Source organism: Sinocyclocheilus rhinocerous, unplaced genomic scaffold, assembly GCF_001515625.1.
Source record: "Sinocyclocheilus rhinocerous isolate Xijiao unplaced genomic scaffold, SAMN03320098_v1.1 scaffold591, whole genome shotgun sequence".
Lineage (NCBI taxonomy): Eukaryota > Metazoa > Chordata > Actinopteri > Cypriniformes > Cyprinidae > Sinocyclocheilus > Sinocyclocheilus rhinocerous.
In genome coordinates, this window is record NW_015641476.1 from 2,754,996 (window position 1) to 2,769,319 (window position 14,324).

At 39.1% G+C, this 14,324-nt stretch overlaps 2 protein-coding genes across 2 annotated transcripts in view; both read left to right on the forward strand.

The window, feature by feature from the left end:
- LOC107755112 (FH1/FH2 domain-containing protein 1-like) overlaps positions 1 to 11,959 on the forward strand; it is a 63,532-nt gene extending 51,573 nt beyond the window's left edge. Inside the window, exons 18-28 of the mRNA XM_016571812.1 lie at positions 725 to 817; positions 2,798 to 3,690; positions 4,414 to 4,569; positions 4,982 to 5,164; positions 6,095 to 6,214; positions 6,602 to 6,763; positions 7,038 to 7,228; positions 7,412 to 7,604; positions 8,522 to 8,690; positions 9,649 to 9,822; positions 10,856 to 11,959. Coding sequence (XP_016427298.1) covers positions 725 to 817; positions 2,798 to 3,690; positions 4,414 to 4,569; positions 4,982 to 5,164; positions 6,095 to 6,214; positions 6,602 to 6,763; positions 7,038 to 7,228; positions 7,412 to 7,604; positions 8,522 to 8,690; positions 9,649 to 9,822; positions 10,856 to 10,935 — 2,414 coding nt within the window. The 3' untranslated portion in view covers positions 10,936 to 11,959. The remainder of the gene's footprint in view (positions 1 to 724; positions 818 to 2,797; positions 3,691 to 4,413; positions 4,570 to 4,981; positions 5,165 to 6,094; positions 6,215 to 6,601; positions 6,764 to 7,037; positions 7,229 to 7,411; positions 7,605 to 8,521; positions 8,691 to 9,648; positions 9,823 to 10,855) is intronic.
- A 645-nt stretch (positions 11,960 to 12,604) lies between these two features.
- Positions 12,605 to 14,324, forward strand: part of slc9a5 (solute carrier family 9 member A5) — a 27,636-nt gene continuing 25,916 nt past the window's right edge. Inside the window, exon 1 of the mRNA XM_016571813.1 lies at positions 12,605 to 13,166. Coding sequence (XP_016427299.1) covers positions 12,827 to 13,166 — 340 coding nt within the window. The 5' untranslated portion in view covers positions 12,605 to 12,826. The remainder of the gene's footprint in view (positions 13,167 to 14,324) is intronic.

Below are 14,324 nucleotides of genomic sequence, written 5' to 3' on the forward strand. Positions count from 1 at the left end.
CACGACATGGCGGCAGCGGCAACAACAAAACTACAGCGAGAATAAAGTTAGGTCTTCTTTCTTTGCGTGAACATTTGGGCGGCGTTATGCAAATCTTCCCACAGAGCGACGTAGGTATGTTGGGGCGTGTTAGAACGAGCCGTTTTAGGTAGGTGTGGCCGACTCTTTAACTTTTATAAAGAATATCTCTTTGGATTTGAGACTTTAGTCTTTGCAACTTTACAGATCTTCGTTATGCATCCAGAGCTTGTAACACTCCAAAGAGAAAGGAAAAATTGAAATCACATCATATGACCCCTTTAAAAATACATTAAATATGACAAAGGCACATAACACAACAACTAGAACTTAATGTTTTAAAATTAAAACAGAAAACATTAAAATTAAAGCAAATTCAAAATAAAAAATAAATACCATAATAGTGTATAAATAATACTAAAACAGCACTGTTAACTGTTATGAACTTCCTGTGGCGACTGTGTGATCCTGGTTTAACAAACACATTTTCTCAAACCAAAACTGAGAAGATGTGTAAAGTAGATTAGCAGCATGGACAGGACTGTCTTTTGGATATTAATAGTTTGCTTCATGAGGTGTCACATATTCACAACTGTTATAGGAACTTTTGCATGGAATTATATAAAGTTTTTGTACGGTTTAGGCACTGCTGGATCTTTCTTTGTGAAGTTGTGTTTTTTTCAATGTTTTCCAATGTGTCTTGCAGGATCTATTAGTGGTCCGGGGTCTCAAGGGGTAAACTTGACCAGGCACACCCTGGAGCAGCCAGAGGACACAACAGCAGCCCACAATGAAGCAGGCAAGAGATTCCATTCCCACCACAACCCTCCGTCTCTGTCATTCATACTGCCTCTCTGTCTGCCTATGACGTGAACAAACATTGTCTTCCACATACCTACTTCAAAGCTTAGCCAGCCGTCACTCTTAAAATGCCCCTATTATGCCATTTTGAATATTGCCTTTCATGCAGTGTGTAATGTAGTCGTATGTGAATGTAAACTATCTGCAAAGTTGTGAAGCCGACAGTGCACGGTAAATAAAGTTATTGTCTCTCAAATAAAATAATCGACTCTGAATCACCTAAACGAGTCGTCAGGAATTATAATCCCATTTCCATGATGGCTACACGACACTGGGTAACACATTTGCATAATGCCAGCCTATATTCTACGTTGTCCGGCCGCAAACAACTTGAACCACCATGAAACAGTGTAGCATCTTTTCTCTCTATACATTCTCTCCGGAGCTGTCAGTTCAGTTATGGCAATGGGTGTTTCGTTTCCGACACGCGCTGTACACGGTAGACCAATAACAAAGGACTGGGCCATCTGACCAATCAGAGCAGAGTAGGCTCACGGAAAGGAGGGGTTTAGAGAGACTGTATCTCAGAACTGCTTCGTACGAATCGTTTACGAATCATTGAGAATTGCGGTGAAATTAAATGTATATTACGAGACAACGAAAGTGTTTTTTGACCTTGCATGCATGTAAACCTGTTGTAGGAGGCTCCCAAAACAATATTAGGAAGGAACCTTAAAAATGGCATAATAGGGGCACTTTAAACAAGAGTTCAGTTGTATTTCCAAACACTTATGTCGAGCAGACATGGCTTTTTGAGATATTTTGTTTAAATTTAATAAGCAACTATTTTCTTCTACTAAGCATCTATTGACCAATAGGTTTCTTAACCTGGTTTCTGCCCATTGAAAATCTCTGACACTGAGCAATAGTCAAGCACTTCTGTGTGAGGGCTTCTTTGGGAAGTCAAGAACTTTATTTCAAGCATAAATCTTCAAAGTGGAAATGTTTGAGAGTGATTCCATCTCTTCCTCTAGTGGCCGTGTTCCAAATGACACAGCCACTAACAGGCCTTTCATCCAGGGAGTATAAATTAGCTGAAGTAGAGGGCAGAGATGTAAACTGTTTAGATTTTGAGATGGGGATCTCCCCTTTTTTCAGTTTCCGTTTTGGCTTATTGAGGTTTTAGGCAGTTGGCACTACAATGCTGTTAGACCTCAGCGGAGTTACTGTTGTTCGTCTGCACTGGGTTACTGAAGCTAGAGGATGGTAGCATGTGGGAACAACATGATCTGTGCTTGCACTGGGCATTTTGAAGGTAGGATGTCTCTTTTAGCCTGCAGCTGTTATTCTGAAAGAAAGATTATTGCTTAACTACAGTGCAGATGGCAACACTATTATGCTGCATACTGTACTTTCTAGGAATTCACAATATAACAATTCTGACCAACATCAATAAGCAGATTAATTTTCATGTTATGACCGAAAACTGATACATGGCCGATATTAAAATTCTGTACTATTTGGTGTAGAATTTTAAATAAATTGAATGTAAAACAATAAAAACTCAAATCAGTCATTGTAAATGCTACAAATGATGCTAAAAATTACAAGTTAATGAGCATGCACAATTATATATTCAGTATAATCTATGTATATATTCAATGTAGCATTTTTTGTTTGCTTTTTAATACTCATTTATTTTAGACATGTAACAATGTTTATTATAGTACTACCATAATACGCCTTTTCATCTGTAGTCCATTGACTGCAGATGAAATTTATCTCTGTAGATAATTCTTGGCCAGTCATGTCCATTGTCTATGTTAAATAAAATACTAAATACATAAAAAATATTCAATATCGACCGATACTGATAAATAATAATACAAAAAACACCAGTAATCTATACTGTATGGTACTGATATATTGTGTATACCTAATATTTTTCCTTCAGCACATATTTTTATGGTTCCTCTAGAGGGTGGTTTGCAGCGTCAGGGCAGTGCAGCGGAACAGCACAGCACCCTCTCTAATGACAGGAAGTTCATGCTGGATATGCTCTACTCCAAAAACAACAACTCCTCTGGAGGCATAAAAAGTCCTAGTCTGGAAAGTGCACTTGAGGACCATGGGATCACCAGTATGGCCGGACGGCTCTCGAGACTGCAGTCTCACACTTCTCAGCCCACAGAGGACACATCCAGGCGGGCGGAGCTGGAGAGCCTTGAAGGCACTGCTCAGGCCGCTCGTGCCAGGCTAGCGGAGGGACAGAACAAGAAGCTGCATCCGCAATACAGTATTGAAGCTGAGACTCATTCACAGAGTTTAGAGAAGACAATGATGACGCCATTATCCAGGGGTAGTCAGGATGCCTGGGAGAAGCTGCAGCCCAGCTCCAGACCCCTGCGGATTAAAGATCTTGACTTCTCCGATCTGATGGATGAGGAGGATATCGATGTGCTGGATATAGACACTTTTGACACCGGCTTGCCTAATGGAGTACCGCCACCTCCGCCTCCAGTGCCAGGACTGGGCTCAGCTCCCCCACCGCCGCCACCCCCTCCTCCTCCTCCTGGACCTGCTAGTCTGGCTCCACCCCCTCCTCTTCCACCTCCTCCTGGAGGTTTGAGTGTGCCTCCTCCTCCTCCAGGACTCCTCCCTCCATCCCTGTCTCAAGGAAATGATCCGGCTTTTCTAAATAAACGGAAAACAGTCAAGCTGTTCTGGAAGGAGCTTAAGCAGCCCGATAGCCCCAGGAAGTGCAAGTTTGGGCGGGGCACAGTTTGGGCTTCACTTGATAAGGTTGCAGTCGATACAGCTAAGCTGGAGCACCTGTTTGAGTCCAAAGGAAAGGATCTTCCAGTAGCAAAGGTGCGACAGGCAAACATTTTTTTCCTTGATATTTAAATTCTTTAATAAGAAGAATTATTATTATTATTATTAGTTTTTATTTTTACAAATTTATCCTTGCACATTTGTATACAAATACAGTGAAGGTCTACAATCTTATGTATCTTATACATACAGGTACAAGTAACAAATAGAGCATATGTATGCCAGACAACACAAACCGGCAAACTTGTTTAAGAATAAACTATTCAGAGTTATACAAAAAATTACCATTTATCAATTTACTAAAGCCATTTAACTACTAAAAGATGATTGGTCACCTCACTGGGGAAATGCTGCTATTGAATATATGGATGAATAAATGTTAAAGCTACAGATTTTTTTTATAAGTAAGCAAATTTTATTTATATAGCACATTTATAAACAACAGACGCAGCCCCAAAGTGCTTTACAACAGCAAAAATCAACATTTAATATTACATACAACAAACAGTTTATTCAAAATCTAACAAAAAAAAAAGGTATAAAGTAAGACTTAAAGGTGGCAACTGATGAAACTGACCTCACGTGGAATGGGAGACTATTCTAAAGTTTGGAACCTACCACAGAAAAAGCATGATCTCCTTTCGATTTAAAATTACTGCGAGGGAACTTTAAAAGCAGTTGATCCATTGATTTTTGATCAGTTGATTTTTTTTTTTATGGCCAGTGCATGCTATAAATGGTTTTATCCTATTCCTACAGAAAGGTGCTGAGACCAAGAAAGCAGCAATTTTAGTGCTTGATCCTAAGAGGAGCAATGCCATCAACATCGGCATGACTGTTTTGCCTGCTATACATGTCATCAAAAGTGCCATCCTCACCTTTGATGAGTTTGCCATCAGTAAAGAGGGCATTGAGGTAATGTAGCACTAGCATCCACCAGGGGGCAGTAGTAGCTCATTTAATTTGTTTAAAGAGATAGTTCACCCAAAAAAATGAAAATTCTGTCATAAATTGAACAACATGAGGATGAGTAATTTATGACAGAATTTTCATACATTTTTTAAATATCTTCATTTCTGTTCCGAAGATGAACGAAGGTCTTATGGGTTCAGAACGACATGAGGGTGAGTAATTAATGACAGAATTTTCATTTTTGGGTGAACCATCCCTTTAAACATTCCCTCATTTATGTATTAAACATAAATATCAGACAATTTATTTCTTTTTCTTTTTTTTATAATTCATGTGAAATTAATAAAGATTCAGATGATTAATTTGTACAGTACAAATCTGATGTAAAATATCTTCTGCTTCCATCCACCTGTAGAAAATCCTGACCATGACTCCAACAGATGAAGAGAAACAGAAGATTCAGGAGGCACAGCTGGCTAACCCTGATATACCGCTGGGTACAGCAGAGCAGTTTCTGCTCACTCTCTCCTCCATCAGTGGCCTTACGGCCAGATTACAGCTCTGGGCCTTTAAACTGAACTATGAGACCCTGGAGAAGGTCAGAGCCCTATGACAATAAATCCTCTTTTTATATTAAGTTTTCTCCAGTAGCATGATCATAATAAAAGGATTAATGAGCTAAACAGTTATATGTTGGTATATGTTTGCTACTATATGTTAGTACTAGTCTAAGTTAATTGCCATGCAGAGGTGGACATTTAATACTCCATAACAGTCCTGTTAAAATATCTGTTTTAATTATCCATTTTTAACTAAAAATAACTGTTAATTTATTTTCTAAAAAGTAATTGATTCCTGTGATGGCTAAGCTGAATTTTTCAGCAGCCATTACTTAATATTTTTTGGAAACTGCGATAAATTTTATATCAGTATTTGATGAATAGAAAGTTCAAAATAACAGATTTTTTAAACTTTCACTTATGATCAATTTAATGTCTTTCAAAAACAAAACAAAACAAAAGCCTGACCCCAAACGTTCGGTAATGTATTTGTAAGCATTAGATTATTCTTATTCTTATTTTTTCATATATATAAATCTGATTCCCGCTGTGAAGTCTGATTGGATGAGCTGCATTTGAAGCGGTTGTAATAACTGCTCATATAAACACCTAATGCTGCATTGCTTGGCACCCTAAAGATATACAGGTAATGGATTATATTAATTGGTCAAAGCATTGTTTACCACTATTATAATTAATACGTGTAACTGTCTATAGAACACGGGTGTATTTTGTCACAATTTAAGGCTTATTCATAGCCCTGGTGTGTTTCAGTACTGCATTCTGTCTGATCATTATACTCTAGCTCTGACAGTAGGAATTTAGTCATTTTAGGCTTCTTCAATTGAGTTCTGCCGTCCTTGATTGGTAATGACTTTGTGTTTAGTGGGGCTTTCATTACCAAACATTCATTCACAATCTCTCTCTTTCTCTGTCATTCTTCTATCCATCACACATGAATGTTGCAGGAGATTGCAGAGCCTCTTTTTGACCTGAAACTGGGTATGGAACAACTTGCCAAGAACAAAACCTTCAAGCGTATCCTAGCAACACTACTGGCCATTGGAAACTTCCTCAATAGCTCCAATGTAAGTGCTCCATCTCCTCCGCAGTGAGTCCTAGGAGCAGAGTTACCTTTACAGCACCTGTATTAAGTGCATGTGCGCCAATCTGAAGCTTGATGAACACATGTGATTAGTCAGAGCAGCTCTGTGTGCTAATGTCTTAATCTTTTGCTTTTGTCTTGTCGAAGATAAGATATGATCAAGACCCTGCATGGCACGTTTTCTGTGCTGACCTCTTGAACTCTGCAGTTAATAACTGTTCAGAGCATGATGTCCTTTAATTTGTACCACTCGATTTAATGAGTAGCTGTCTTAATATTTTTTTTGCCACCAGTTTCCAACAAAGCTAATGTAGTAGTTCATTGAACGTCACATAATGACTTTAATTGTCACTTCTTGTCTCTCTGGCAGGCTAAGGGCTTTGAGCTCAGTTATTTGGAGAAGGTTACTGAGGTGAAGGACACAGTACACAGGCAGTCTCTGCTTCATCATACCTGCAATTTTGTGGTGGAAAACTACCCAGATGCGACAGACCTTTACTCTGAGATCTCATCAATCACTCGCTCTGCTAAAGTAAGTGACTCAGATGCTTCTTTATATGCATTTTTGATTCCTTTGTTCTGTTTGTCTTACCTTTTAGATACAACCATGTTCAACACTATTTATTAATTTTAGGCTTTTATAGTAGCCGTTTTTTTTCTTCAGCACATCTTGTAAAAGTTGCTATTGTAATTAATGAATAAACTGCTGTGTACATTTTCTGTTCTGTTTCTCCCTTTGAAGGTAACTATGTAAATAACACTGTTTATCTTCATAATTTATCACTACCTCCTCTCTTTTCCCACAGGTGGATTTTGAGCAGTTGTCTGAAAACCTTATTCAGTTGGAGAGAAAATGCAAAGCATCTTGGGACAACCTTAAAGTAATGGCCAAACACGAAACTAAACCTAACTCGAAAAACAAAATGACAGAATTTCTGAAGGACTGTACTGAAAGGATCACCATCCTGAAAGTAGTGCACAGACGCATTATTAATAGGTAACACACAAAAAAAAAAAACTCACTGTAATCCATTTTATACTTCAACGTGATAAACCAAAATGATACCAGCTTCATTTGGATGCTTCCCATAAGTTGATGAGCATGAATGACTGCCTAATTTTTTAATTAGGATGAAGTGGAGCATACAGTATATTAACTTCTACTTCCTTCACATTGCAGGTTTCATTCTTTCTTGCTGTACTTGGGTCAGCCCTCCTACTCAGTGCGGGACACTAAAGTAACTCAATTCTGTAAGATCATCAGTGAGTTTGCCCTGGAGTACCGCACCACCCAAGAGAGAGTCCTCACCCAGAAACGCAAACGTGCCGTCCACCGGGAGCGCACCAAGACCCGGGGCAAGCTGATCACAGAGGTGTGGAATGGTAGCTCTTGAGGAAAATCATGAACTTAAAATGCATGTCCTCTGATTTTATTTCACTAATCTTATACCATCATGTATAATGTTTTAGTCTTTTTGAAATAATTTTTAAAACTATTTTAATGATTATTGCTCATTTACTTCCAATTTACAGTTACGGTCTTAAGTTTACACATATCTTGTAGAATCTGAAAAAAGTTAGTAAGTTTAACAAAATAACAGGAATAATAATATTTAAAAAATAATAATAATAATGTTTTTTTTATATATACTCTGTTCAAAAGTTTATATATGCTTGATTCTTAATGCTGTGTGATTTTTCCTGGATGAGCCACGGCTTTTATATTTTGTGATAGTTGTTCATGAGTCCCTTGATTGTCCAGAGCTGTTGAACTGCCCACTGATCTTCAGAAAAATCCTCCAGGAGTAACATTTTTTTTGAATACAATGATTAGAGTAAAGTGTACTTATTTTGTGTGGCTTCTGTTGGGCAGTACTAAATGGAAAAAAATATGCTCTTTAAACAAAATAAGAGAATATTTCACATCTTCATCATTTCAGTGCCATCAAGGTTATTGCTAGACAAAACCCAGACCATGGTCCAGACCCAACTATGGTCCACCTCTGAACACTCAATACTATAAAGATCAAGCATTTAGCTGGCCCACCACGTCACGGGGCCTGGGACAATTTTCTCAGTTGTCCTCCCCCTGACATCAGCCCTGATCGACATTATGCCACAAATGTTGTCAATACAGCTTAAATGGTATTGAACTCAGATTGTTCATTTAAAGCAATGAACCATTTCATGGCCCTGTCCACAACCCCACTGTATCACCCTCAATTGTCAATTTAGTAGACTGAGAAAAAAACATTACCAATAACTAATTCAAAATCTTTTTTTCTCACAGACCGAGAAGTTTTCTGGAGCAGTTCCACAGCTGTCTCTGGAGGATAGCCCATCCCTGGTTTCTTCCACAATAGAATCAGAGCCAGCCCAAGAGGAGCATGAGAACATGAAAAACCTGCTCATCGCCAACAATGACAACAGCAAGCTGCGCAGGAGCCGTGCTGTACGAAGTAAGATACCACAACAACGCTAATCCAGGTGTAGCAGTTTAGAGCAGTGTTAGTCCTCCTGCTTGGACCCAACCTTCCTTTAGAATTTAGTTCCATCCCTTCTCTCGCACACCTGGTTTAGTTGATCCAGATTTGTTTAATTACAGTCACAGAAGTAACATCTGCAGGAAGGTAGATCTCCAGAAGCAGAACTAAGGGCTCCAGTTTCAATCAAAAAAATTCAGTTATCAAACACAGATGTAGCTCGGTGTCCTTGTTTTGTTTTTTTTCTTTTTCATTTTGCCTTTTTAAAATGTCATATATTGCAATTGTTTGGATGATTATGATGATGATGATTACCATTATTATGATTATTATTTAAGTTTTGTTGTTTTATCAATTTGGGGATCTTTTATAGAGATTCTTAGCACTGGTGGTGACACTTCTCCAATTTCACCAACCCTTCAGTTAAGTCATGAAGGTACAGCATTTGGAGCATGGATGTGTGCAACGATAAAGCAATTGTGCAGCTTTTAATATATGGTAAAACTTATAATTAATGAGAGCATTAAGGTTGGGTAATTTGATCTCACAGAGGGGCCTTATGACTCTGACAGCGTTCCTACTTCACCAGTAGAGAGCCAGTCAGCACAGGATGATGATGATGATGATGATGAAGGTAGAGCTACTGCACAGGCTGCATGGAGTGGGTTTGCTCAACTAACAGATTTATTATGAACTAAATTGATTTTCAAAGGGCTGTCAAGACAGACATGGGAAAAACCTGGATGAATAAGCCATTGATTCAAACTTTGCACCCAACTTTGTGTTTGCCTGAATATCTGTGAACCTTTTACAAATGATTATAAAAGAAGTAATACCAGCCTCATTCACTTTAACGCTTCCTTTGAAAGATCTCGGACTGGTTTTTAAAGTAATTAAGCAAAGTAATGATTGATCTAATGTAATTTCTACACAGGTTTAGGCAGGGTTAGTACAAACATGTCTGTAGCCAAAGAGGACAGCGCCAGCTCACAGGACGATGCCACAGATGAGATCATGGATCGTCTGGTTAAGTCTGTCACCCAAAATCCCACAGAGAGGGCGTCTAGTCCAAAAACACGGAAACGCTCACGGCTTAACAGAAAATCATGTAAGTACATTTAGACTGTCAACGCATGTTTTATTTCTTTTTTTGACCACTGAACTTCATAACCAGTTCTGAGGGTTGTTTTAGCCCTAAACCTGGGGAATGAGATTAAGGATTTAGTCACTGTTTGCATTCAACACTATCTGTGTACAAAACACAATGTAATGTGGCTTCAACCATTGCTTAACTTTCAAAAGCCCCTAAATCTCCCTGACAGATCCATATTGTGCCACCTCTTTACTTCTGCTTGTTCCGAACACCACAAAGAGCCTTTTGTAGGGCATTCTTGCAACTGTACTTTTAAAAATGGAAACTGAAAACACACAAACCTCCAAACCTGAAAAATAATCTATGCAGCTGAGATTTCTTAGGTTTATTTATAATATGCTGAAGCTGTCTATGATATGTCTTAAAGCGCAGTCGATTTACCATTGTTTGGGACATTTTCGTGGGCGAAATCCAGTCATTTCTATAGGAATAGTAATTCACGAAATTGGGAATTTAACATGAGGGAAAGATTTCAGCATGCAGACTTTGCAACAGGGTTCAGGTTGGTAATGCGAGTTTGCCATGTTGACCAACAGATAGCTGCTTGGTTTGAAAGTGACTTCTGTGTGAGAGGTGCTTCATACATCACTACATTATTGACAATAGACAATGGACCCTTTTTGCCCACAAAATTTTGCTAAATATTTGCTAATTTGTCTGCAGCTTCACCTTTATTATTTACATTTATACGTTTGGCAGATGCTTTTATTTAAAGTGACTTACTTTGCATTCAAGGTACACATTTATTAGTTCTTGTGAATCAAACCCATGACCTTGGTGTTGCTAGCGCCTTGCTCTACTGTTTGAACTACAGGAAAGCTTTACCTTTTCCATTCCAGAGCATTTTAGTTCATCAAAGACAGACAGTCTTTATACATGTGCAAATAGTTTATGCATTATTTAGATTGTTTGACACTGAGTTACATGTTTTATATTACAGTATAACATACAGTGTTGTGGTTTTAATGGTGTGATGTTTGTGTTGCAGTGCGGAGGACTCTGAAGAGTGGGCTGAGTGTGGATGTGGTGCAGGCCCTTGGCCTCGGCAGTACTAACGGGAAGGTCTGAAGCTGGTAGTTCTCATGTGGGGGAAACTGTAGCAAGGCAGCAATGAGGCCATAAGGAGAGCTGCATTAATGACAGGAAGATCTGTGATGAAGGGATCTTCGCTGACATTTTGTGGGATGCCTGCAACTAAATCTATCTGCCAATCTGAACAATTCAATCATGTACTTCCAGCTGAAATACAAACAGCTGCATTACTATACAGAGACCTGAAGTGTGCGCATGATGTCCATTAGACATATCATGATTTGATTGGTACAAACTTTAATGGCATAGTATTAAATAACAGCCCATGTTTACCGATGGAGAATAGCTGCATATAATATGATCCAGTGACATGAAATGCTATATAGTTTGACCAGATGCACATATTATTTTGTATAGAGCCTTAGATTGCATAGATTGGAGCACAATTTATCAAAGAGATGTATCTAAGGGTTTGAAAGGTTTTAAGTTAATACTGAATTTTTTAAAAGACAAAACTTTTATATTTTAGCCATATCTGTTAGAATGGCTCAGCTCAAAGTTAGGATCATGGAAGCCCGTAATTGAGATCAGTGCAATAGGGTAACGCAAACACACTGGTTTCCTGTGCCCATTAATGAAGCTGAACCCTGGAATAAACGGCACTGTCAGTAATGATTGACCATTGAAAACTCTTTAGTCTTGGACAGGGTTTAATTTGTGTCTGGAAAGCTGACCCATGTGCACCTGGGTGATGTTCAACTGGATATCCTGACTACCAAGGAGATCTTGATTAGAGAAGACATAAACTAAGTCACATGTTTGTTTTTCTTTTATTAATCACAGAGCTCTCTTGATAGGTTTGTGGATGCTACAACACAGCCCTGTATTCTGCTGTATCACATTTCTGTCCTGCTATTTATTTTTGTGCTGTTTTTGATGAGTTCAAGTTTAACCTTTTTAGTTATACCATTGTTATGGTGTTAAATGTGCATGGATGGACCACTCTGTTTCTTGCTGAAGAGAAGTGTTGCGTTAAAGACACAACATTTCTGTAGCATTTTTAAAAAACTGTTACAAGCACATATTTTAAGGATTTTCTTGGTATTGCTTTTTTGCACAGGGGGTTATGCTGTAGGAATTTAGAGTCACTATGAATCACTGTTGTGTTATGTATGACCTTATTACCTGTCTGCATGAGTGCATGTGTTCTTCACTCTGAATGTATCACTATTAGTGTCCCAGTGCTGTACGTCCCCGTCACCACTCTTGACACCTGCACAAAGAACGTTTGTTTGCAAAGAAATAGTTGGCAAGTACAGTGCTTCTGTTAGACATTATATTCTGTCTCAGAATTGTTTCACATTGACATGTTGGCCTTGAATCCAAAGACAAAGCTTTGTTTAAAATTAAATTAAATTAAATGTTTTATTAGACTTTTTTCCCTGTTTTATTATTGCCAGTCAAACAATCAAGGGCAGATGTCAGAAATTCTTTATTGTTTTGTCCTCCTGGGGGCGCATGTGTCTTTATTTTCATTCATTTGACAGCTACAATCATAATTTAGTGATCTATTATTTAGAATATACTGCGTAAATGGTTAAATCGACTTGTTGATTATTCTGCTATAAAAACAAATATATTTCTCCATAATGTACTTTTTCGTGGCACGTAGAAATAGGCTGATAATGCGAGTTTTTAATGCACTTATTTTGATGAGGATGATGGGTGACGGCTCTTAAATAGAACCTCCTCGTGCACGACCGAATCACGTGTCCCTATACGCCAGCTGCACCTTCGCGAGTTACCGGCAAGTGGAGTGTGTGTTGATGTTGTAAACCGGTAACGGGGCGTCCCGCGGAGGGCTTGCCATTGCAACAATAGTGTATAAAAGAAATGAAGATGACACGCCGTTGAACACGCCGGAAAGATGCGGGGCTTGAGTTTGCTCCTGTTCATAACTGTGGCTAGTGATGCAACGACTGACCTTTACGTGACAGGAGCATCGCTGCCGCCAGAGCTGGAGGTAAGCGCCGCACCTGCCGTCACATCCCCCGTCACCTCCCGCTATATTCCAGAAGAGTACGGACATCCCGGGATTGCGCTCGCCCGGTCTGCGGAGGAACCGGCGGCGCCGAGCACGGAGGACGGAGAGTCGTCGTCTCACCACCACGGAGGAGGTTACAAGATAGTGCAGTGGGAATGGAGCTACGTGCAAACACCTTACATTATAGCCAGCTGGCTTTTGGTGGCCAGTGTGGCGAAAATACGTAAGTTCTGCAATAATAATGTACGTTTTCGTGTACTAAATGAGTTGTTTTGGCTGTGATATATACACTCTACCGAGCTTACTTTCACCCGTTGGACTGTCGCTAAGCGGAAAGTTACTCTCTTGAGGACCTGAATATGTGTAGTGCGTTTTATTAAAGCGAGGCTGCGTGTTCGGCAGACGGCTGTAAATCGGTGCGTAAAAAGCGCAAGCCACCTGCGCTTCCTTTCCACTGGCTGACGCTGGTGGTTGCCATGGCAATAAAGCCCATACATTTCCTCAGGGGCATTTTAATAAAAATGGGCTTTTAGCTGCACAGGAGATAAGCATACTGTGTTAAAGATACAGTACTGTACTTTGCGGTTAGTGATGGGTTTCTATTTGTACCTGTAATTTTCTTGATTTTTCTTTGCTATTGCAATCAGTGCTGTAACACCCCGCGAGATATTTCTGTGCCCCGTGAGCTCACCGTTTTCCCGCCGATCCGGCACCTTTCCAAAAGCTGAGTGCTCTGATTGGCTATGACTCATCATCATCATCTTTCCATCATCAGTCTTGTTCTGATGGTGATGGGAAGTTCGATTCTTGTCCGCGAATCGGTTCTTTCGAACTGTTTGTTATGAAGAGCAGGTTCAAAAAGCGATCCGGTTCTTCTTGTACCTCATGACATCATCACACGGTCCCTAGCGTGGCATATTGTTCTAAAACGTTGCATCAATAACAAAACTAAAGAAATACATTTTAAAATTTTGCATACCATCTACCCTGTTAAATCAATAATTTCAAGATACTCTGATATTGATGATTTATGCTCCTTTTGTAAAAATGAGAAAGAGGTGTTATCACATTTATTTTTTGATTGTAAAATTACCCAAAATTTTTGGAAGGAATTGGCAGAATTTATTTTTAATCTAGTAAAGGATAATACTGTTACTTTTCAGTCCAAGGATCCAGTAAACGAATGCCTTCAAACAGCAGCCTAAGTTCAAAACAGAGAAAACCCGACCGGTTTCATAAGAGATTGCTTAGAGTCAGGTCTAGAATTATTATTTTCAGCGTGTATTTGTCTTAAAAGCACAAGTGTTTTATAATGGACGCTGCTGAAGCCTGAAGGTGTTTTTTAGATTCTGAATGGGTACAGTCAGGTAGACTGTAAACA